Raw genomic sequence first — 23,263 nt, forward strand, 5'->3', positions numbered from 1 at the left:
CTGGAACCAACAGGAGGACCCTGAACAGCTTCTAACCCCAAGCCATAAGACTTAAACAAGACTGCTAAATAGCTAATAAAATAGCTACCCGGACTACCTGCATTGAACCTTTTTTACACAAACTCTCTTGCACTGACTATATCCACACACTCATACATGCTTACATTGATACCGCAACACAAACACTACATACGCCCACACACACACACACACACACACACACAAACATGCATACTGATGCCACACACACACTTTGACACTCACCACATACACTGCTGCTACTGTCTATTATCTATCCGGTTGTCACTTTACACCTACCTACAGTGCGTTCAAAGTATTTTGTGTCACTGGCCTACACACAATAATACCCCATAATGTGGAATTATGTTTTTAGACATTTTTACAAATGAATTAAAAATGAAAAGCTGAAATGTCTTGATTCAAAAAATATTCAACCCCTTTGTTATAGCTAACCTTAAAGTTCAGGAGTAAAACAATTTGCTTAACAGGTCACATAATAAGTTGCATGGACTTACTCGGTTTGCAATAATAAAGTAAAACATTTTTTTTAATGACCACCTCATCTCTGTACCCCACACAGACAGATAATTGTAAGGTCCCTCATTCGAACAGTGAATTTCAAACGACAAAGACCAGGGAAGATTTCCAATGCATCGCAAAGGGCACCTATTGGTAAAAAAACAGACATTAAATATCCCTTAGAGCATGGTGAAGTTATTAATTACACTTTGGATGGTGTATCAATACACCCAGTAACTACAAAGATGCAGGCGTCCTTGCCAGAGAGGAAGGAAACCACTCAGGGATTTCACCATGAGGCCAATGGTGACTTTAAAACAGTTACAGAGTTTAATGGCTGTGAGTAGGAGACAACTGAGGATGGATCACAACATTGTAATTACTCCACAATTACTAACCTAAATGACAGAGTGATTAAGTGAAGTGAGACTGCAAAAAAGACAATGCAAAGAAAGACTATATTCTGAAAACAAAGTGTTATGTTTGGAGCAAGTATGAATGAGATATTTCTGCATTTTATTTTCAATACATTTTGTATAAATTATAAAAACATGTTTTCACTTTGTCATCATGGGGTATTGTGTGTAAAAGGGGTGAGAAAAACAATATTTAATAAATGTTCAATTCAGGCTGTAACAGATCCAATTTTTAGTCAAGGGGTATAAATAGTTTCTGAAAGCACTGTATATGTAGTACATAGCTACCTCAATTACCTCGTACCCCTGCACATCGACTCTGTACTGGTACTCCCTGTATAGAGCCATATTATTATTTTACTCATTATTTGCTGTGTATTTAGTCCTTGTGTCACTATTTACATTTTGGATTGTATCTTACCTTTAACTCTGCATTGTTGGAAAAGGACCCGATTTGATTTAATGAAAATAATTCTGTGTTTCCACATGCACAAGTGGTTGCTTTTGATAAGAAGTTGGACAATGCACCACGCTGCTTTGTTGGCAACATGACCGAGTGGCGAAGATTACTGTTCCGATTGGAGAAGGATGCTCCTCCCTTACGGCTTTTGCCCGTTCACGTTACGGGCCATAGACCGGTGCCCCATGCATCAGCATAATCCAATCTGCCCAGTCACTCTGCTACAAAGCTGTGAAGAAGAGATCTACTTTGTATTGCTAATATTGTGACTCGACAGGCCGAAAGCTCAGTTTACTCAACTAGCCTGGGCTTCATTGTCTAGCACAAGGCACTAGACAATGACAGTGTTGTCTGTCTGTCTGCCTGCCCATGTGGGTGAGTGTCTCGCTCACTCATTCAGCTGCCAAAAACCAAGGGGGTCCTCCTGAGTGTCACATAACGCCAGTTGCGGCATTAACATATTTGCTCCAGTCCAGGCCAAGATATCGCCTCTTTCTAAAGTAAAATAGAATAGTCTTTCAAGACCAAAGTGTGTTTGACAACAGCTGATAATCAGCTGAGGGGAACATGCTGTACCAAAATGAACAAACGGCAGGAATCAACACAATTGCACATTAGATGACCAATTCTCAGTAGGATGAGACCGGTGTGCTGATATTTGTTGCTTACTGCGTTCATTTTTGACTAAACAGGAGTTCCTAAATAGTATAGCATGCAGTTGAAGTAGGTAGTAGGCAAGCCAGATCTCAGACACGGCCCGTCACCTTTCCCCATTCCCTCTGACTCGCTGTTGGGGCTAAGGGGTTAGCGTAGTTAGTATTATAGACCCGGTCTGTCTCACCTTGCCCCAGTCCCTCTGACTCTCTGTTGGGGCTAAGGGGTTAGCGTAGTTAGTATTATAGACCCAGTCTGTCTCACCTTGCCCCAGTCCCTCTGACTCTCTGTATGGGCTGATGGCATCTTTGCTTTCTTCTTACTGGCCTTCAGCTTCTCACCAGCCTTCACAACCTCGCTAGTGTCATTCTTACAGGTGGGACAGTACCTGCCAAGTAAAAACAGGCAAGAGCCAAAAGTCAGTCACTTAAAGGAGTAGATGCACTACCCCCTTAGAGCATGATCAATACAGGGAGTCAATATAGGGGGCGTGTTGATGGACAGAAGATAAACTACTATTGGTGCTATACTTTGGTGTCATTGTCTCTTGGAACTTTGAAACCTTTGATACCCACCATAAAAATATGGCACTAAATAAAACACACACACAGTTTATCTTATAGTTCATATATATATATATATATATATATATATATATATATATATATATATATATATATATATATATATATATATATATATATATATATATATATATATATATATATATATATATATATAGTGCCTTGCGAAAGTATTCGGCCCCCTTGAACTTTGTGACCTTTTGCCACATTTCAGGCTTCAAACAAAGATATAAAACTGTATTTTTTTGTGAAGAATCAACAACAAGTGGGACACAATCATGAAGTGGAACGACATTTATTGGATATTTCAAACTTCTTTAACAAATCAAAAACTGAAAAATTGGGCGTGCAAGATTATTCAGCCCCTTTACTTTCAGTGCAGCAAACTCTCTCCAGAAGTTCAGTGAGGATCTCTGAATGATCCAATGTTGACCTAAATGACTAATGATGATAAATGCACCTGCACTGTGATAGTCTCAGAGGTCCGTTAAAAGCGCAGAGAGCATCATGAAGAACAAGGAACACACCAGGCAGGTCCGAGATACTGTTGTGAAGATGTTTAAAGCCGGATTTGGATACAAAAAGATTTCCCAAGCTTTAAACATCCCAAGGAGCACTGTGCAAGCGATAATATTGAAATGGAAGGAGTATCAGACCACTGCAAATCTACCAAGACCTGGCTGTCCCTCTAAACTTTCAGCTCATACAAGGAGAAGACTGTTCAGAGATGCAGCCAAGAGGCCCATGATCACTCTGGATGAACTGCAGAGATCTACAGCTGAGGTGGGAGACTCTGTCCATAGGACAACAATCAGTCGTATATTGCACAAATCTGGCCTTTATGGAAGAGTGGCAAGAAGAGAGCCATTTCTTAAAGATATCCATAAAAAGTGTTGTTTAAAGTTTGCCACAAGCCACCTGGGAGACACACCAAACATGTGGAAGAAGGTGCTCTGGTCAGATGAAACCAAAATTGAACTTTTTGGCAACAATGCAAAACGTTATGTTTGGCGTAAAAGCAACACAGCTCATCACCCTGAACACACCATCCCCACTGGCAAACATTGTGGTGGCAGCATCATGGTTTGGGCCTGCTTTTCTTCAGCAGGGACAGGGAAGATGGTTCAAATTGATGGGAAGATGGATGGAGCCAAATACGGGACCATTCTGGAAGAAAACCTGATGGAGTCTGCAAAAGACCTGAGACTGGGACGGAGATTTGTCTTCCAACAAGACAATGATCCAAAACATAAAGCAAAATCTACAATGGAATGGTTCAAAAATAAACATATCCAGGTGTTAGAATGGCCAAGTCAAAGTCCAGACCTGAATCCAATCGAGAATCTGTGGAAAGAACTGAAAACTGCTGTTCACAAATGCTCTCCATCCAACCTCACTGAGCTCGAGCTGTTTTGCAAGGAGGAATGGGAAATAAATTCAGTCTCTCGATGTGCAAAACTGATAGAGACATACCCCAAGCGACTTACAGCTGTAATCGCAGCAAAAGGTGGTGCTACAAAGTATTAACTTAAGGGGGCTGAATAATTTTGCACGCCCAATTTTTCAGTTTTTAATTTGTTAAAAAAGTTTGAAATATCCAATAAATGTCGTTCCACTTCATGATTGTGTCCCACTTGTTGTTGTTTCTTCACAAAAAAATACAGTTTTATATCTTTATGTTTGAAGCCGGAAATGTGGCAAAAGGTCGCAAAGTTCAAGGGGGCCGAATACTTTCGCAAGGCACTGTATATGTATATATACACAAATATACATATACACACACACACACGGCTAAAGCCATTTCTCAGTCATCACTGACATACAGAAATGACTAACACTCAATGCGTGTTTGTTCATCATTAGAATCAATGGACCACATATTGTACATGCACCACCAGCCATTAGTGCACAGGTCTATGGGTCGGTCTCTGTCTACATCCCAAATGCAACCCTATTCCCTACATAGAGCACTACTGTACTTTTGACAAGGGCCCATAGTCATGCACTGTATAGGGAATAGGGTGACATTTGGGATGCTGCCTACAGTATGTGAGTGAGTGAGTGAGTGTAGCGCCCCCAAATGGTGGGAGTGCATAGCGAAGCTCACCAGTCCTCGTCGTCTGGTATAGTGGAGAGTGGTGGGTTGAGGCAGTAGATGTGGAAGGCCATGTTACATTCGTCACACAGCAGCTGCATGTGGGCGTCCTGCTTCCCTCCGCACACACAGCACGAGCAGAACCTGCACTCAGAGTCGGGGTCCGCCTTGCAGTGCTTACACTCAGGCCCGCTCTTCCCTGGATCAATCCAAGCGTGTGTAGAGTACATACACACACAGACCCGTGAAAACATACACATGCACCAGTGTGCACACACAGACAAATACATATGCAAACAATTGCCGCACACACAGGCAAACAAAACCACAAAACAAATACCCATGCCCACACACACCAAAACACACATACTGATGGCAATAAACCATGTGAAATTGCAAATTGTGCCATTTTGCAATGGCCATTTTCGATGGGACATTTTATCATTGAGGCTACTTGACAAAAACAATTCAGAGTGAATTCTCAATATTACCCCCTTAACCCTATCCTAGCCCTGACTGGCTGGTCTGAAGACTGTAGTATTGAAGCGTACGTTTGAACTGGCCATCTGCAGCAGACAGTGAGGGTGCTCCAGTCTTCTCAATCTGATAGATCTCATCCAGAAACAACAGCTTACAGTCTGGGATGACGTCCCCTGGCCCTCTGGGGGGGGGGGGGGGGAGCAAGAACAGTCCTCACTCAACAACAGTCAGCAGAAATATCTACGTTGCATTAGAGGCCTACGGGGTTCACAATACAACCAATAAGTAACCCACAGCCCTTACATCTGATTAAATGAAACACTGGTAAAAACGAACCTCTTCTTTTGCCTTTACAATGTCAGATTTCATCTCCGATCCTGCACTTCACACCAGAATATGAAGATTCACAACAATACCTGTAGACATAAATATACCTTCTATATACACGGGGTTTCTACACCACAGCTCTAGTCTCTTACCCCAGTAGGATCTTGACGCGGACCTCCTTGTTGGTTCTGGAGATCTCATTGAGTGCAGTAATCTCAGCGTCGAACCAGAACCCCCTCTCCTCTGGGATCTCAATGTTGTAGTTCACCATGACAACAAGGCCTACACTGAGCTGGTCCCACCGGAGCAGAGTCCGAGCCCGCGGCCTCACGTTACCGCCGCACATCTCCACCACGCCGTTCTCAGGGTAACTAGGGAGAGGAGAGAACACCACCGCCATCCTCATTAGAAACACCAACATTAGATGTAGCAAGCTGAGCAGAGAAACTGCTAGGACAGGCCAAAATTCTATAATTTTTTTAATACAGCCAGACAAGAAAAATTGGAATTTCACGCACGTAAGCACAAAACTTCAGAGAAAAATCAGCATAATATGCAGCTTGGACTGGGACTAATGCAACAGGCTTCGAAAGGGTTTAACAGCTCTGTATCGCCCTAAGAACAGACAGAAGAGGAAATTAAACACTGTGTGTACGTTGCAAAAACATCCCATCCTCCGGTCTGAAGAAAAAAAAGGCAACTCTAAAAAGGTGGCATATATATACATATATATATATATATATATATATATATATATATATGTGTGTGTGTGTGTGTGTGTGTGTGTGACTAACTCACCACTCCAAAGTCAGGTAGCCCCTGAATAAGGATTCTAAGGTTAATAGAGTTATACTTCAAAAAGAATGTCCGACATAAAACCAGTAGAGGTGGTCAGTCCTGGAGAGGTTAAACAACAAAGGGACAGTGAATGCTGGAGACGAGCTCACATACCAAGGCCTGCATTAGGCAATGCTTTTATCACAATCCACCCCACACAAGCACGCACTCTCTGCAGTGTCACAAAAAAAAAATCACAGAGCTCTTTCCCAGCATCACTACATTGAAGCATGTCAACACAATTTAAGTGACAAGCACACAAGACACATCTTTTATCCTTAATAAACTGCTGAGTCGTTTGTGGGATTTACCGTTAATATTCCCAACACACCCATCCTAGAAATGTGACAGTGGTAGTGTCCTATCCGACCAGAGGAGAGTGACGGGTTATTTTGACAAAATATTTTGCTGATGGATGACAAGATAAATTGGGTTCACAGACATTAGCATGGTGAAGAGGCTTAGTAGCCACTGGCTGCACTGTGAAGGTGTCTCCTATTTCTCCTGTCTAGTGTCCTTCACATTCTCCTCTCCAGTGTCCTTCACATTCTCCTCTCCAGTGTCCTTCACATTCTCGTCTCCCTGCAATGTGCTCCGTGCACACTCAAGTTCATGTTCCGAATTTTAATCCATGGTTCCACACACACCCTACCTCTGTAGCACCAGGGCTGACACTTTACACAGAGGGAGAAAGACCAGCCCTACGGTTCACAGCAATATCCTCTACGTGTGTGCGTGTTTTGGTGCCTGTGTACGTGCATACCAGAAAACATTGTTCTACATTGTAGATTAACAGTGAAGACATCAAAACTATGAAATAACACATATGGAATAGTGTAGTAACCAAAAAAAAAAAGTGTTAAATATGGATTTTATATTTGAGATTCTTCAAAGTAGCCACCCTTCACCTTGATTGACAGCTTTGCACAGTCTTGGCATGCTCTCAACCAGCTTCATGAGGTAGTCACCTGGAATGCATTTCAATTAACAGGTGTTCCTTGTTAAAAGTTCATTTGTGGCTCCTTTGAAGAATCTCAATCGATATTTTGATTTGTTTAACACTTTTTTGGTTACTACAGGATTCCATATGTGTTATTTCATAGTATTGATGTCTTCACTATTATTCTACAATGTAGAAAATAGTTTTAAAAAATAAAGAAAAACCCTGGAATGAGTAGGTGTGTCCAATCTTTTGTCTGGTACTGTCGATAGAGTAGGAAAACTAGCGACGAAAGCTTGAGCCCATTGATAGCTCCGAGATGTCAGTGTGAGAGTAGCAGGCTAGAGGCATGAATTTCCTTTTTTGGGTGGAGGGGATTATAGAAGCTCCGCAAGGAGAGAACAGAACAGAAGTCAGTGCTCAGCACACAGTGTTCCTGTGGCAAGGGAGAGACGGGAACAACCCAGTAGAGGAGATTAGTCCACCCCGGGCCATGGGCCACACAGACCCTCATACTGTACACACCGCCTGTGAAGAGCAGGAAACTAGAAGTGGTTCTAGAATGGAATTTAGAATCTGGGTTTTAGAATCTGGACTCTAAAATCTGGAAACCACAATTTAGAATCTGGCATTTAGAATCTAGAGACTCTGGAATTTAGAGTGTTAACTGAAGAAACTATGAAAGTGTTTGTCATTATCATCATTATGTAGATTACCAAACAGGGCACCTATACTGCATGTAGAGGAGGTATGTGAAAACGAGTATTTCCCCTTAGCTCAAATGAAGCACTGCCATGGGTGTCAGATAAGCAGCATGGTTTGATAGGGTGTCTGGGATTCAGATGAGGACACACACACACACACACCCCGACAGACACCAACGCAGGAGTCTGGCTGATCTTATCTGAGTGTAATTACGCCATGACGACATCACATGGGCGAAATGATCACATTCCGTTAATCTCCCTGTCCATTTGTAATTTTATATTTCAAATGGAAACCTTGAGTTTTTCCTTTTAAAAGATCTGTTTAATCAAATTGAATCTGAAAACAAGAGGGGAGGATAAGTAAGTGAAGTGCAGGACAGACAGTGGGTGTGTGGAGGAGTAGCTGACGACTACTGGAGGCGAGTAGGCAGTCCTGGAGCTATGAGATATTCAAACAATAACGGTTGCTTAGTGCGTTTTAAACAGTATTCGTTTACAACTGAATGGAACTGCAGGCCTTTTGATCTCAGCAATCATGGAATACTGAATTAGACCTCGTACATTTAAGTACAAGGTCTAATTGATACGGCTAAACCACAGAGCAGAAATGTGGCGGCAACGGGCGCTTCACTAATACAGTGACCGTCACAATTGGAAAATAGCATGTAGCACGACCTTTGCAGCGATGCAATAGTACATTCCTTCTGGTCTTTTTCATATAACCATTTCATTTGATCATTGTTTATACCTTATTTATACTTTCCAGAGTTTTTTCTTTGCTTGGATCGATGCACATGCATCGGTTGTGCCAAATGCTACACTGAAAGCGTTGGTTGGGGCCGAGAGCGAGTCCCACCGCAAGCCAGATCTGAGACGCTTGTTAGAATGGAAAAACAGGCCATAAGAATGCAGACGATTCTCCATCTTGGAGGCAATGGTTTTGAGCCTCATTAAGATTTTACAGATTAGTCCAAGACTTTGAAGTAAAACAGGTGGTTTCAGTTTTGACAAGCTGTTTTTCAGCCTCAAATTATTACAGCAGGCAGGCGAGCCTTGGAAAGCCTTGCCTAACCACAACACACAGAGAGAGAGAGAGAGAGAGAGAGAGAGAGAAAAGCTGCTTGGCTTGGGGTCATTTGAAATATAAATGTTTATTTCCCATCATCGTACTGAAATATGCCCAATGAGTAGAACAGGGGTGTCAAACTCATTCCATGCAGAGCCGAGAGTCTGCCACTTTTTGGTTTCTCCTTTCAATTTGTGTTCAATGAAGACCGATACAACCAAGTGAGGGGAGTTCCGAACCCATCGGTCACCTTAATTCAATCAATCAAACACAAGAGAGGAGCAAAAAACCTGCAGACCCTCGGCCCTCTGTGGAATGAGTTTGATACATATGGGCTAGAGAGATTGGTAGCTACAGAAGTGATGTAAGTGGTTCACTAAGCGAAGAGCCTTATGCACCTCACCTCACAACATGCTCGATGTGCAGCTCAATTTTAGGCAGCAATTGGAATGGGGTTTAGAGTAACGCTCCCCGAGAACTCCACGGTTACCTTGGAAACGGCTCCTTTGAATTCAATTCCCTGAAAAAGATGACTCCAAATTCCATCTAGCAGCTTCTCCCCACCAACTCTATTCTCCTTTCTCTTATAAGCTGCAGGCAGACAGAATCAGGGGCTGTGGTTTTAAACTAGTTGCCCCAACCCAACCCCTTTTTCCTTTCCCTCTGAACCAAAGAGTTGTGGGTTTACACCCCCAACAAAGGGACTTTCCCCATCCAGCAGGACGTAGGGTGATTTCTGATTATTTACGTAAAAGGAGTACAAGAACAAAACAGTTATATTAATACGTTGCAGATGTTAGCTGCTGTGACGACCCTCCCACTGTCTGCCGAATTCTCGCTCTTTACGCTTGTTTTCTTTAATAGGATGACGGTGGGCGGAGCCGGGAGGGTCGTCAGCGAAATGGGACATGCCTGGGCTCGGGTGTGTTCCGGGGATAAATACACCTTTCCCCCCATTCATAGAGGAGCCTTCTCTCCACACAGACATACTATTTTTGGTTGTGGCGTTTTGTGGCTTGTTTGTTTTGGCACCTCTCATTATCACCATCTTTGTACGCAACCACTCTCTTACACCACTGATTACTGACTACCCCCACACACACAGCATTGTTAAATTGTATATAGTTTACTTCAGTTAATAAACATATTTTTGTTATTCCGTTATCTGCACGTTGTCTCCCTCTTTGTTAAGGGCTACGAGCCGGTTCGTGACACTACTTTGCAAAACTGTACATGTTGTCCAAGTTGTGGTTATAAACACAAACTACTGACAATGTTTTCAGAGAGGCCATGGAAGTTGAGACTCAACATGGAAAATGGACATTGGAAAATGAGACTCAACATCTCAGATTACCAACTGACCTGTCTACAGTATTAAATCTGGTTCTCATGCGATTACTCCAGGTGACTAGCCAGTGTTTCAGAAGGTTATCTGTCTGTCTTAAAACATGCAAACCTCACTGATCTACAGACACCTATTTTTCGGGAATGGATTTCTGAGACAGGAACTAACTCTGTTGCCTTTTGACCTGCCTTTGAACTCAATTTGACTTCACTGGCCAGTGCCCCACCAGCCTAGTAAGGAAAACAGTTAATGCTGCCGTTTCATTACTGCTTGGAGCTTTAGTTTTCCAGGTCAAAGGTTACTGAGGGAGTGGCTGGCACTTTTGGTGCAGCAATACATAAGGGGTATTATGTCAGATTTATCGCCACTTCTATTGCATGCAATCACACCTCCTCTGTATTTACTGGGGCGGGACTACATACTGTAAGGGGATATCAAAGCACTTCTACAGCCAAATATATGGCATGTAATGGTATCTCCTGAACTCCCCAGTAACCCCAGTCTACACAGCTCTGACTCACAGTGACCTCTAAACTCTTTTGGACAGTGACCCCCTTTCTTTCTCTTTTTATTTTGTCGTTTTGGCTCTGTACTCCAGCACTTTGGATTTGAAACGATATATTGACTATTGGGTTAAAGGGCAGACTGTCAGCTTTAATTTGGAGGGTATTTTCATCCATATCGGGTGAACCTTTTAGAAATGACAGCACTTTTTGTACCTAGCACCCCCCATTTTAGGGGACCAAAAGTATTGGTACAAATTCACTTACGTTTATTAAAAGTAGTCTAAAGTTTAGTATTTGGTCCCATATTCATAGCACGCAATGACTACATCAAGCTTGTGACTCTACAAATGTGTTGGATACATTTTTAGTTTGTTTTGGTTGTGTTTCAGATTATTTTGTGCCCAACAAATTAATTTGAGTCACTTTTATTGTCAATAAGAATAGAATGTTTCGAAACACTTCTACATTCATGTGGATGCTACCATGATTACAGATAGTCCTGAATGAATCGTGAATAATGACGAGTGAGAAAGTAAGACGCACAAATATCATACCGCCAAGACATGCTAACCTTTTACCATTACAATAATAGGGGAGGTTAGCATTTTAGGGGGGTATGATATTTGTGCATCTCTAACTTTCTCAGGATTATCCATAATCATGGTAGCATCCACATTAACATAGAAGTGTTTTGAAACACATTGTATTCTTATTTACAATAAAAGTGACTCCAAGGGCCTCCTGAGTAGCACGATGGTCTAGCTGTGCCACTAGAGATTCTGGGTGCGAGTCCAGGCTCTGTCGTCCAGGCTATGTGCGCCGCACAATTGGCCCAGTGCTGTCCGGGTTAGGGGAGGGTTTGGCCGGCAGAGATGTTCTTGTCCCATCGCACTCTAGCGACTCCTGTGGCAGGCCGGGCACAGTGCACGCTGACACGGTACGCCAGGTGTATGGTGTTTCTTCCAGTGCGACTGGCTTCCGGGTTAAGCAGGCATTGTGTCAAGAAGCAGTGCGGCTCGGTTGGGTCGTGTTTTAGAGGACGCACGGCTCTCGACCTTCGCCTCTCCCGAGCCCGTACGGGAGTTGCAGTGATGAGACAAGACTAACTTGTCTCATCGCTGCAAGTTACATCAATTGGATACCTCAAAATTGGGGAGAAAAAAGGTGCAAAAAATATATAATTTAAATTACTCCAAAATGACAATACATGATTTACCATTCATTTCTATTGGAAACAAAATCATCTGAAACAACCAAAACAAACGGCAAATGTATTCAATAAAATGTGTAGAGTCACAAGCTTGATGTAGTCATTGTGTGCTATGAATATGGGACCAAACACTACACTTTATACTACTTTATTAATACACAAACAGTATAGTGTCCCAATACTTTTGGTCCCCTAAAATGGGGGGGTAGGTACCAAAAAAGGCTGAAATGAAAGCTGACGGTCTGCACTCAGTAATTGTATCATTTCAAATCCAAAGTGCTGGAGTACAGAGTAAAAACCACAATTATTTTAGAGCTCACTGTACCTGGTAGGATTCATCACAACATACCGTACTCCTACTTACCAACCAAAAGTAGGTGACCCATCCCAAAAGAATAGGACCTACTCTAACACGCCTAAAAGAAACCAAATGGCAGGGAATTAAGGAAAGCAAACCTGGGTGGGTGAAACTATCAAGTGTAGATGACCCCTCCCCAAAAAGGGCGAAAATAAATCCAAAATAGGGTTCCTAAGTGGGAATTCCCGACAAGTCATGCTGCCTTTTTCCTCAGGTGCTCCAACTTACTCGTCATATTTGATATGGTACGTGACATCCTCCTTCTCTTTGTCTGTGGCAGTAGAGTCTGTTTGAGAGGTGGAGGACGCAGCCCCTGGCCCACTATCCGAGTTTAACATCGAATAATTATTTCCATTACTATTGTCCGTGGAGGAGGAGGGGTGGCCTTGGCCCGGCTCGGCCTCCAGCTTGCCATTAGTCCTTTTGCTAGGCCTGCCAACCTTCCCCGCTGTAGGAGCTTTGCTGTTGCTGTTCTGACCCTTTGGGGTTCGTGCCACCTTGTCGATGCAGGCTTCAAACCAGGCACCGATGCTTATGTCTCTGCAGTCCACCAACTCATTTATCTGGGAGACAAGAAAAAATGAAATAGTTTAGCTTTTAAACATTCATAAAAATACACATTATTGTTTATCATTTTAAGAGTACACCTGGCTTCAATATTAATGAAAGCAGGCATCTGGATAACTAAATGTATGCTGCATCAAAGAAAAATGACAAAGACATATTGGACATTTCTAAAAAAAAAATGTTTTTTAAGAAATAGACCTCTGCAATTACTTCTAAAATACCCATACATTTTTTTTACTATTGTTGACAAGCATTTGTTTACAATGGAATACAAAGTAGCTGAAAAAAAAAAAACGTCGGTGGACCACTGGAAGCAACAAAATGAGAAAGACGTTTAAATGTGAAATTGGGTTAGCCCAGTTATTGGTGTTTAGCTATCAATTCTCCAACTAGCCTCTGTTTATTTAAAGGCCCAGTGCAATCAAATATATATTTCCAATTGTGAACAATTATGATAATGCCCTTTTAGTGTAAGAGCGGTTTGAAAAGACCACCTGAAATTTCTGCCTGTTTTGGTGGGATGGAGTTATGGCCTGCCTGGTGAAATCATCAGGCGTTAAATTAGTTAATAGACCAATAAGAAAAGAGTTCCAAACCTCTCTGCAAATCACAGCTGCATTGGGCCTTTAATGATGGAAGAAGAGCAAAGCACACAACTGAGACAGGCTGAGTTTGGCCTTGCCCCTCCCTGTCTGAGGCGTGGGCCTAGCAATGTTGACATTACAATGTGAATCATGGCTAAAGAAATTGAGATTTGCAAATGCAGTGAACTCTATACCCTTCATTAAAGTTAATGGTTGCAGGTCCAGAGTATTATTGATACCGAGTGCCACTATTTTTTAAGCAGTCCTTGTGGGCCTGTGGAGATGACACTGCTTTCACTATCTGTCTCCCCTGGAGCTAATGACATTACCACATGAAACAGCAGTCTGAATGAAGCATCTGATTCTCATCCAGATGTAAAGTGAGGAACCAAAACACGCTTCTCCAGACTGTGGGTTTTGGAGACCCCAATGTTTCTTCGTGACTAACACCCCCCACCCACCCCACCCCCTCTCTCAAGGCCTTTATAATGACGTCTGAAATATTCTGTGTTCCATGCAATCATGGCTTGGGTCTGGATTCAGATCGCCTCATGATGCGTCCTCAGTTTATGTTATGATGAGTAGCATAGCATAGTTAGCTAATAGAGTTAGCACCTAAGGATTGTATCACTGTTCTGGAATGTTCATCAGTTCTGGAAAGTTCGTCAGTGAGTGTTTGTGGACAAATACTGAGGGGGGGAGTAGCAACATCATAGTAAGGCAGCCTTTTGGTCTACTCTTAATATTCACATTAAAGCGAAAATATTTTGTGACACAACATCGAGAGTCTGTATTGGTTGGACTTCCTGAGTTATGCATCATTCTGGTGGGTGGTGACTGAAAATAACCCTACCATAATAGGTGTCACGATGTTGGCCTGGGGGTAGGTTTATGACAGTCATAAATACAGTGGGGCAAAAAAGTATTTAGTCAGCAACCAATTGTGCAAGTTCTCCCACTTAAAAATATGAGAGGCCTGTAATTTTCATCATAGGTACACTTCAACTATGACAGACAAAAGGAGAAAAAAAATCCAGAAAATCACATTGTAGGATTTTTAATGAATGTATTTGCAAATTATGGTGGAAAATAAGTATTTGGTCAATAACAAGAGTTTATCTCAATACTTTGTTATATACCCTTTGTTGGCAATGACAGAGGTCAAACGTTTTCTGTAAGTCTTCACAAGGTTTTCACACACTGTTGCTAGTATTTTGGCCCATTCCTCCATGCAGATTTCCTCTAGAGCAGTGATGTTTTGGTGCTGTTGCTGGGCAACACGGACTTTCAACACCCTCCAAAGATTTTCTATGGGGTTGAGATCTGGAGACTGGCTAGGCCACTCCATGAGCTTGAAATGCTTCTTACGACGCCACTCCTTCGTTGCCCGGGCGGTGTGTTTGGGATCATTGTCATGCTGAAAGACCCAGCCACGTTTCATCTTCAATGCCCTTGCTGATGGGAGGTTTTCACTCAAAATCTCACGATACATGACCCCATTCATTCTTTCCTTTACATGGATCAGTCTTCCTGGTCCCTTTACAGAAAAACAGCCCCAAAGCATGATGTTTCCACCCCCATGCTTCACAGTAGGTATGGTGTTCTTTGGATGCAACTCAGCATTCTTTGTCCTCCAAACACGACGAGTTTTTACCAAAAAGTTAGATTTTGGTTTCATCTGACCATATGACATTCTCCCAATCCTCTTCTGGATCATCCAAATGCTCTCTAGAAAACTTCAGATGGGTCTGGACATGTACTGGCTTAAGTAGGGGGACACGTCTGGAACTGCAGGATTTGAGTCCCTGGCGGCGTAGTGTGTTACTGATGGTAGGCTTTGTTACTTTGGACCCAGCTCTTTGCTGTTCATTCACTAGGTCCCCCCGTGTGGTTCTGGGATTTTTGCTCCCCGTTCTTGTGATCATTTTGACCCCAAATATGATGTCAGTTCGGTTGTCATCCGAGACATACTCATCAATGATAAGATGACAAACTCTACAGTGGAAAGTCCACATATCAGAGTTATCGGATTCACATGGAATTGTTGTTCAATTGAAATGTTTGAATATGAAATTATTCGTGATGGGATGAAATGTAATTTTAGCTTCCAAATGAGAGATAAAACTTTTCAAACACGCCCTCCTCTCCCTTCCTATATAAAGCCTTGACGACAATATAACCTCCTGTTCAGAGGATGTGAGGACGACGGTCCGATGTCAGAATGGTTCAGAAAATAACTACAGAACGAAACCAACATCAACGTCAGCTGTTGCGAATGGTATGAACTTTGAATTCTTATTCACTACAGAAGTGATACCTCCTAGCCATTGAGTTAGCAACAGCAGCTGCAAACGAGGGTTAGGAAGGAACAGACAACGACGTTACTACAACGTATCCAATTGACCACCAGAGACATTCTTCAAAGGACAAAGGACTCGGTTTGGCAACACGGCCTTCCATATACCACCAACCTACTGAAGCGCAGCTCAGTAAATATTTATTGCATTTTCCTTTTCCAAATGGGCGGTAATTTAGAATGCATAAGATACTGTATTTACGATAGCACAGCTTCTTCCTTTGTTACTCAGTCTTCGCGCTCTTTCACTCAAACCCAGCCCTTCTCTTTTGTGTAAAATGCGGTCATATCTCTTCCGCCCGCTAGGGACGTTTTCCTTTATGACGTAATTTGTAATCAAGTTATGATTAATTATGTGTATGTGTAATTCTGTGTGATTAGTTAGGTATTTAGTAAATAAATCATTCAACCCAATTTTGTATTGCTGATTCAACTTGTTAGTCAGGAAGATAACCAAGAATTTACAACTTTCAGATGAGACTGAATTAAGGTGACGATTAATATTGACTGCTATTTATGTAAAATATTACTAGGTCTTTAAGAGTTTATTCGGAAGATAACAGCTCTATAAATATTATTTTGTGGTGCCCTGACTCTCTAGTTAATTACATTTACATGATTAGCTCAATCAGGTAATATTAATTACAGAGAAATTATTTTATAGAATAGCATGTCATATCATTTAATCCGGCATAGCCAAAGACACAACACCGGCTTCACCCCAAAAAATGTTTTTCCTGTCAACAAAAGCATATGTATAATCTCTAGGAACTCTACTTACAAGACGTGAAGTGAAATGTGTCCCTCGCTATCAAATAAACATCTGAATCCAACTTTTGTCCGAACCGCACCATATTCCTGCAGTGTAAACAGTGGTAGCGTGAAGTGCGTTGTCTACTGGCAGGAATGGTGCGCTTTGGACAAATGTTGGATTCGGGGGTGAAGCCAGCTATATTGTGGTATTGTTATTTTCTGTTGCCACCCACCAGAACGATGGACAACCAATACACATTCTCACAATGATGTGTCCCAAAGCTAAGAATATATCAGAGTACATACATTTTTGGTATGTGTATGTGTGATCCTTGCATAAATTTAACCCACAACTGAGTCACACAGGGCCAGTCATCACCTTGATGGTAGATGGCTAGCACAGGCTTTTCATTGAGCCAAGAGACAGTTACTGTCCATGTTCCAGCCAATATCATTTACAGCCACTGTGGTTCACCAGCAGCAGGCCAGCATGCCTTTTCTCAGGGTTAAGTTCTGCGCATGTGTCTCTTGGCTTGGGTCCGCTTGGCATCCTTAGCCCCAGCTCCCCTGCAGCTTGGCTAAGGTGTTAACTGTTAAGAGGACGTCTATCAAAACGTGTCAGCCTTGCCACTTACTGCAACAGAGTATTAAAAAAATAATTACCAAGAAAAATCTTAGCAACCGTTTGTTGCGTGGCAATAAAAAGTTTCCCCAATTCAAATGTCTGATTCATTGAGGAGATTAAACGTGTCGCAACATGGTTACCGTGAGACGAACGTTCAGAGCTCCATAATTCAACAGGGAAATTTAAGTAAATGGCCCAAATTCAAAACTCTTCTCAGAGTAGGAGTGCTGACGTAGGAACAGGTCTCCCCCTGCCCATATCGTATTCATTATGATCTAAAAGGCTAAACTGATCCTAGAAAATCAGCACTCTTACTCTGAGATGCTTTGTGAATACGGGCCCAGAATTTTTATATATTTTTTTAAAAAATATATTTTTTATTTTACCTTTATTTAACCAGGCAAGTCAGTTAAGAACATATTCTTATTTTCAATGACGGCCTGGGAACAGTGGGTTAACTGCCTGTTCAGGGGCAGAACGACAGAGTTGTACCTTGTCAGCTCGGGGGTTTGAACTCGCAACCTTCCGGTTACTAGTCCAACGCTCTAACCACTAGGAAGAACAACCTCCACTGAATGTCTGTTAGTGTCACCCTAGAGTAGAGACACAGGATCAGGTCTGTCATGCATGTTCACAGACAGTTTCCCTGACGACTGGCAGGGTGACAGGGAGGGGAGAGGTGAAGGGCAACATGACCGTGCCAGACACACACGCACAAAACAAGATAGCCAACCAGCCAGCCAGCTAGAGAAGGCCAGAATGGCACCCAAACCACTGGACCTGCTACAGTAGCGAAATACTCCAGAGCCCTTTGTCTGTATCCACTCGTCACTATGGCAATCAAACACAGAGCATGCTGAGGGAGTGAGAGGCAGATGGCAATTCAAACTACCACAGGCATGTGGGTCCAAAAACCACAATGCAAATAAGAGGTAGTGTGCCAGTGCCATCAAGGAAACGAACGACGAAACAAACGTCAGTAGTAAATTGTGAAACTAACCAAGCTGGACTAGAGGACAGAAAGTAGGGGTTTGAAACCTTTCAAGACACAAGTATACTGTTGGGGAGAGTTGTATCCTCTGGTTCATATCCGGCTCAAAATGGTCCATTATTGAATGAACATAATATTATATAATCTCATACACAAACCACAACCTGAGAGAAAATGGTACCACAGACCAGCAAGTCCTTTCTCTCACCTTGAACACCCCAATGCCGGCGTCTATGAGGAAGGGACGTGTGGAGGTTGATGGCTGGTTGTCGAGCTTCTCCAGCAGTGCTGGTGGAGTAGAAGACTTGGCCCTGTTGTTATTGGGATCACTGGTGTTACTGGTACTGGTGGTACTGCTGTTACTGGTGGTTGTGTTGTTGTTGACTGTGGCGAGGGTAGGGATGGGTTTGGGGGCCACTATGGTAGGCTTGGATGGGGAGGGTGTGGTAGCTGCACCAGCCGTGGTGTTGGAGGAGGTGGGAGGCAGAGCTGTACTACTGGACATGGGCATGGTGTCACAGTCCTTCGGGGTGACAGGGGGTGCAATGGACGGGACGAGGGGGCTGTCGGGAGCGTCCCCTGCCTGAGAACGGATTAGCAGCTGGACGATGTCGTTCAGTCCCACGTTGTAGTCATACAGCGTGTGGCCATCTTCCATCTGAAAAATATTGACACACAAATGGATCTGTTAGTAAGGCAGACATTTTGTCTGTGTTTTGCTTGAGGTGGGTAAAACAGCTGTGTGACAGTCAAACAGTGTATGGCCATCTTGCATCTGAAAAATCACACACACAGATCTGTTCGCCAGCCATTTTGGTGTTAGTTTTTTCTTTTTTTTTGGGGGGGGGGGTTCTCTTCTCTGGCACTGGCAGACATCTGCTCAATATTAAAATGAACAGCATAGCATCGCCGTCAGAAGCATATATCGAGCCGGAGCTGGTTGTCAAGAGCAAACAAAGAGCTCGGCAAAAACACAGAATTCCACAGTTCTTCAGAAGGGTGAGGAGGGACAATGAGTTGATGCTCAACACAATTCGGAATAAAAGCTAAGGGGAAATAAACAAACATCCATTCCTGAACAAAACAACACATCCCTGCCTTACACTGCGTTTTTTTTCTTCCTCAAATAAATAAATAAATAAAAATATTACATCTGGAAGGGGGGGGCACACTACCTAAGTCGCTATGGCAACCAATAAAGAAGCCCCCCCCCCTCCTCCATATCGACAAACTCCCTCCCCACAATCTCGGTCTGTCTTTCAGATGGTGGTGTGGCGCATTTCCGCAGTCATGAGTTTGTGTCAGAAAATGGCTCCACTTCTGAGTGAGAGACTCCTCACGTTAAGAAACATTGCATCTCTGGCTGCCTCATTACTTGCCACGTGTTTAAGTTACTGTATCTCTTGTTATAGCCTACTTCCATGAAAATGTTATGGTATAATGGTGAGCAAACAGCTAGTTGTGTCCCAATGGATCTATGTAGCTTCGTCTCATCAGAGCAGAAGCGAGCGAGGTAGCCAGTGACCAGACCATTTCCCATCCTCCATTGTGTTGGAGAAATAAGCATGGCCACTCGCTCCTCTCCTTGGTTACTTATTGAGGCAGAAAAGGAGAAACGTGAGTGGAGGCGCTCCAGACTGGCTTGTGACAGAGCGCAATCTCCCATCCTCTAACCTCCCTTATTTAATAATCTCATGAAATTTAGAACAGAGCAGGCCGCCCGTGATCGCCACAAACACTATGGTCACCTGTCTGTGTGCGGTTGTCTGTGTCCATGTCTGCCTCCCATGTGGAGTAAACTGCATAGCACAGAAATATAATTACTACCATCACAGAACATAGACTTCAAATGGGAATGTCCGTTCTAGTAATTCTATTTCTATGGTAGACTAGACGCCATCATGGAGAGAAGGGACACCAGGCAGGCTGCGGCACACCGACTAGAATTAATCTATTGTGTCGGGAAAAGCCCATTTTATTTCATGCATGGTATCCCATAACACAGCGTACATTAGCCACGTTTGGCCTTTAACTGGAGAGTCAATTACGATTTGCATAATCTCCCTCTTCAACAAGACATTTTATAGGCTCCTTAGGGTTTAGGCAATGACAATAATTCTACTCAAAACCCAGGTCCAGTTAGTACCCATGATATCCGATGTTATAACGCTTCTACAAATTTGGGGTTTAGCTATGGTCAAGGGATGGTAAAACATTTGGGGCGATTGGATGTCTTCCGTCCAGTTCATATGAAGAGTTATAGTTGGGCGATTCTGTGTAAAAGTCAACCTGAGCGTTCATTTACAAATGAAACCATTACCCTTAAGGTCTATGTGTTGGAGTTCAAGCTTTATTTGAAAATATTCATTTCATGAATTTTGACCATATACAGAGTAGGTGGCCAAGGCTTTTCAGTCAATCATATTTCATGGCTTTTAGAAAGGGCTCACAAAGCTTGTTTTTCCACTCACAGCTGTTCCCAGTATTAGTTACGAAGATGATATATACATGAAACAATACTACATTTTGTTTGTGTATTCTACAGTCCTGTAAAATGTAGGAGGTTGACTGGGACAGGCAATGTAACATCCATAACATTTTTTTAAGGGGGGTCATAAAACATGCACCTTATCTTGAAACTTTTAGGAAACTAAAGGTTTTGTGTGGTTCTAGAATTGGTTCCACTCTCTCATTGTCAGTATCCTCTTTCAGCGTTTATGATATCCGTAACATCCATAACAGTTGTGGATGTGATGGATATTGATGAATCATATCTTGTCTTCAGAAGCTTGTGCATTCACCACATGTGTGATTGCTCTGGGACGTACGTATTCTTCAGAATTTTACTGAATCAATTGACGACATCTAGAAAACGGATTCTAGCTCAGATTCTCTTGGAAAATATATGCCGAAATGCATTTCTCATACAAGCGATTCCTCTCACAAATCCGGATCAAAAAAAAAAAAAAGACTGATTTTGTGAAAATCTCCAAAATCACAATCCATAGCATGGTCCTTTGGAAGGATTGTTGACATATATATCAAAAAGCATAATTGAGAAACAATTAATCAAAGTTGGCATATGTATTACATTTTGGCACATTTTGAAATACTTTGTTGAACATAATATACTCTACGGGCATATCAAAGTTCCAAAGTGGGATGTAAATGTCATCGTCAATAGCAACATTAGGAATGTGCAATGAAACCTCAGTCATCTGCAAGACTAAGGAGGAAAAGAAACACTAATGGAAAAATATTTTGAAAGCATGGTCAAAAGATCGACCTCATGGTGGCAGTGGCACAACCTCTGTGTGTGTGTGTGTGTGTGTGTGTGTGTGTGTGTGTGTGTGTGTGTGTGTGTGTGTGTGTGTGTGTGTGTGTTCGTCTGCGTTCGTGCACGCATGTGAATTTGGGCGCGTGTGTGTGTTCATGCTCGTGTTATTATTTGGTTGTTAGATCACCAGTACCACCTCTCCTCAGTCAAACTAATTTCTTTGTTTATCCGAGGTGACGACCGACAAGTCAGCCAGACTGTCTTTAAAAAGCTCATTGCTAAATCATTACAAGCACGTCACTCAGACATTGACACGCACAAACAAACAAAAAAACTAAACAAAAACAGCAGATGTGCTTTGCTTACGCACTGGCAAGGTCACAACATATTCTGAATACGTAATAATTAAAACAGATACTTTTGTATTTGAATTAGGGAATTGCTGGACAGATCCTGTTCATTACGATACAGAATAGACACCTAATCTACTCCAGGTGGAGGGGAGGGCAACACCACATCACCTGGAAAAGTCTATTCGATTACCATCCTGGCTGACAGGTATGCGTTGGCATCTAGCCTATCAATGATTTAACGCAACAGAGAAAAGTACTCTGTATACGCAATTAAAATGACAGAACATTTCTATTATAACCATTGAACTTTTGTGGTGGTTATCTCTGCCTGCCAATTAAGTGAATTGGACCACCTGAGATTACTATCAGAATTTGGAAAGGTGTTTCTGAATAAGTGCCAAGCCTTTCAAAAAGAAAATCGGTACGCGACCTGTGCTTCCGAAATGCACCTGGTGCAGTCGTGTGTACGTACGTACGTACGTGTGGCGTTCATGTGTATTTTTGTAAGTGAGTCAGGGCTGGTGTATGTGTGACTATTCATTTCACTAACACAACAAAGGTGCAAACCCAAATCAGTCAGTGGGGCTGGTGGTCAGATACTAGTCTGCAGTCAGAGCCTGGCAGGGAGCAGGGAACTCTGGGATAGGGCAGGAAACGCCCAACAGACATACTGCTCAACCAGACAGTGAGCTCCACTCCCTACCCCTCCCCCCACCACCACCCAAACCACCCCTCGCCTCCCGCCCGCTAGACCGCCAATAGGAAAAAAATAGGTCACGTTTCTAATCAAGAGCGAACACCCCCAAGCAGCCCAAAACACTGACATGGAACTCGCTGTCTAGCCTATACCAAACTCTATTGCTTTATTTATTAATCGATACAGAACACACACGTTTTTTCATACCTTAAAACAGATTCCCTTCTTCATCTCTAGTAATTATATGGATAGAAAGAAGTTGGCTGAAATAGACTCAGCTTGCTCTCCTCTTCCCCCAAACCTGGTTTCTTTCTAGCCGTCGTGTCCGTAAAGCAGAACCCTGCGTTTTCTGACAAGCCGGTCTGGTAGAGTGAAAAAGAAAGCACTTCCATTTTCCTCGCATTACCAAGAACAACTGACACTCAGTTCCTGTAGCTAGCTGATATTCAAATGAAGTAAAACACGGGCTTCACTGAAAGTAAAACACATCCCCACTGAAGGAACCGTAAACAAAATAACTACTGAGCTGACACGG

At 42.6% G+C, this 23,263-nt stretch overlaps 1 protein-coding gene across 3 annotated transcripts in view; it reads right to left on the reverse strand.

Moving 5' to 3' along the window:
* The window catches only part of LOC124048560 (E3 ubiquitin-protein ligase UHRF2-like), a 42,689-nt gene that overhangs the window by 14,911 nt on the left and 4,515 nt on the right, over positions 1 to 23,263 (reverse strand). For 2 of the 3 annotated variants that reach the window (XM_046369473.1, XM_046369472.1), the window contains exons 2-7: positions 18,610 to 19,059; positions 12,754 to 13,088; positions 5,709 to 5,927; positions 5,301 to 5,410; positions 4,762 to 4,948; positions 2,335 to 2,458 (exon numbers count right to left, since the gene is read on the reverse strand). In XM_046369473.1, the coding sequence (XP_046225429.1) occupies positions 2,335 to 2,458; positions 4,762 to 4,948; positions 5,301 to 5,410; positions 5,709 to 5,927; positions 12,754 to 13,088; positions 18,610 to 19,059 (1,425 nt within the window). Of the gene's footprint in view, positions 1 to 2,334; positions 2,459 to 4,761; positions 4,949 to 5,300; positions 5,411 to 5,708; positions 5,928 to 12,753; positions 13,089 to 18,609; positions 19,060 to 22,935; positions 23,240 to 23,263 lie in introns of those variants that run through there. The other variant, XM_046369474.1, reaches the window with a different exon arrangement.

This window comes from Oncorhynchus gorbuscha, linkage group LG11, assembly GCF_021184085.1.
Source record: "Oncorhynchus gorbuscha isolate QuinsamMale2020 ecotype Even-year linkage group LG11, OgorEven_v1.0, whole genome shotgun sequence".
Classification (NCBI taxonomy): domain Eukaryota; kingdom Metazoa; phylum Chordata; class Actinopteri; order Salmoniformes; family Salmonidae; genus Oncorhynchus; species Oncorhynchus gorbuscha.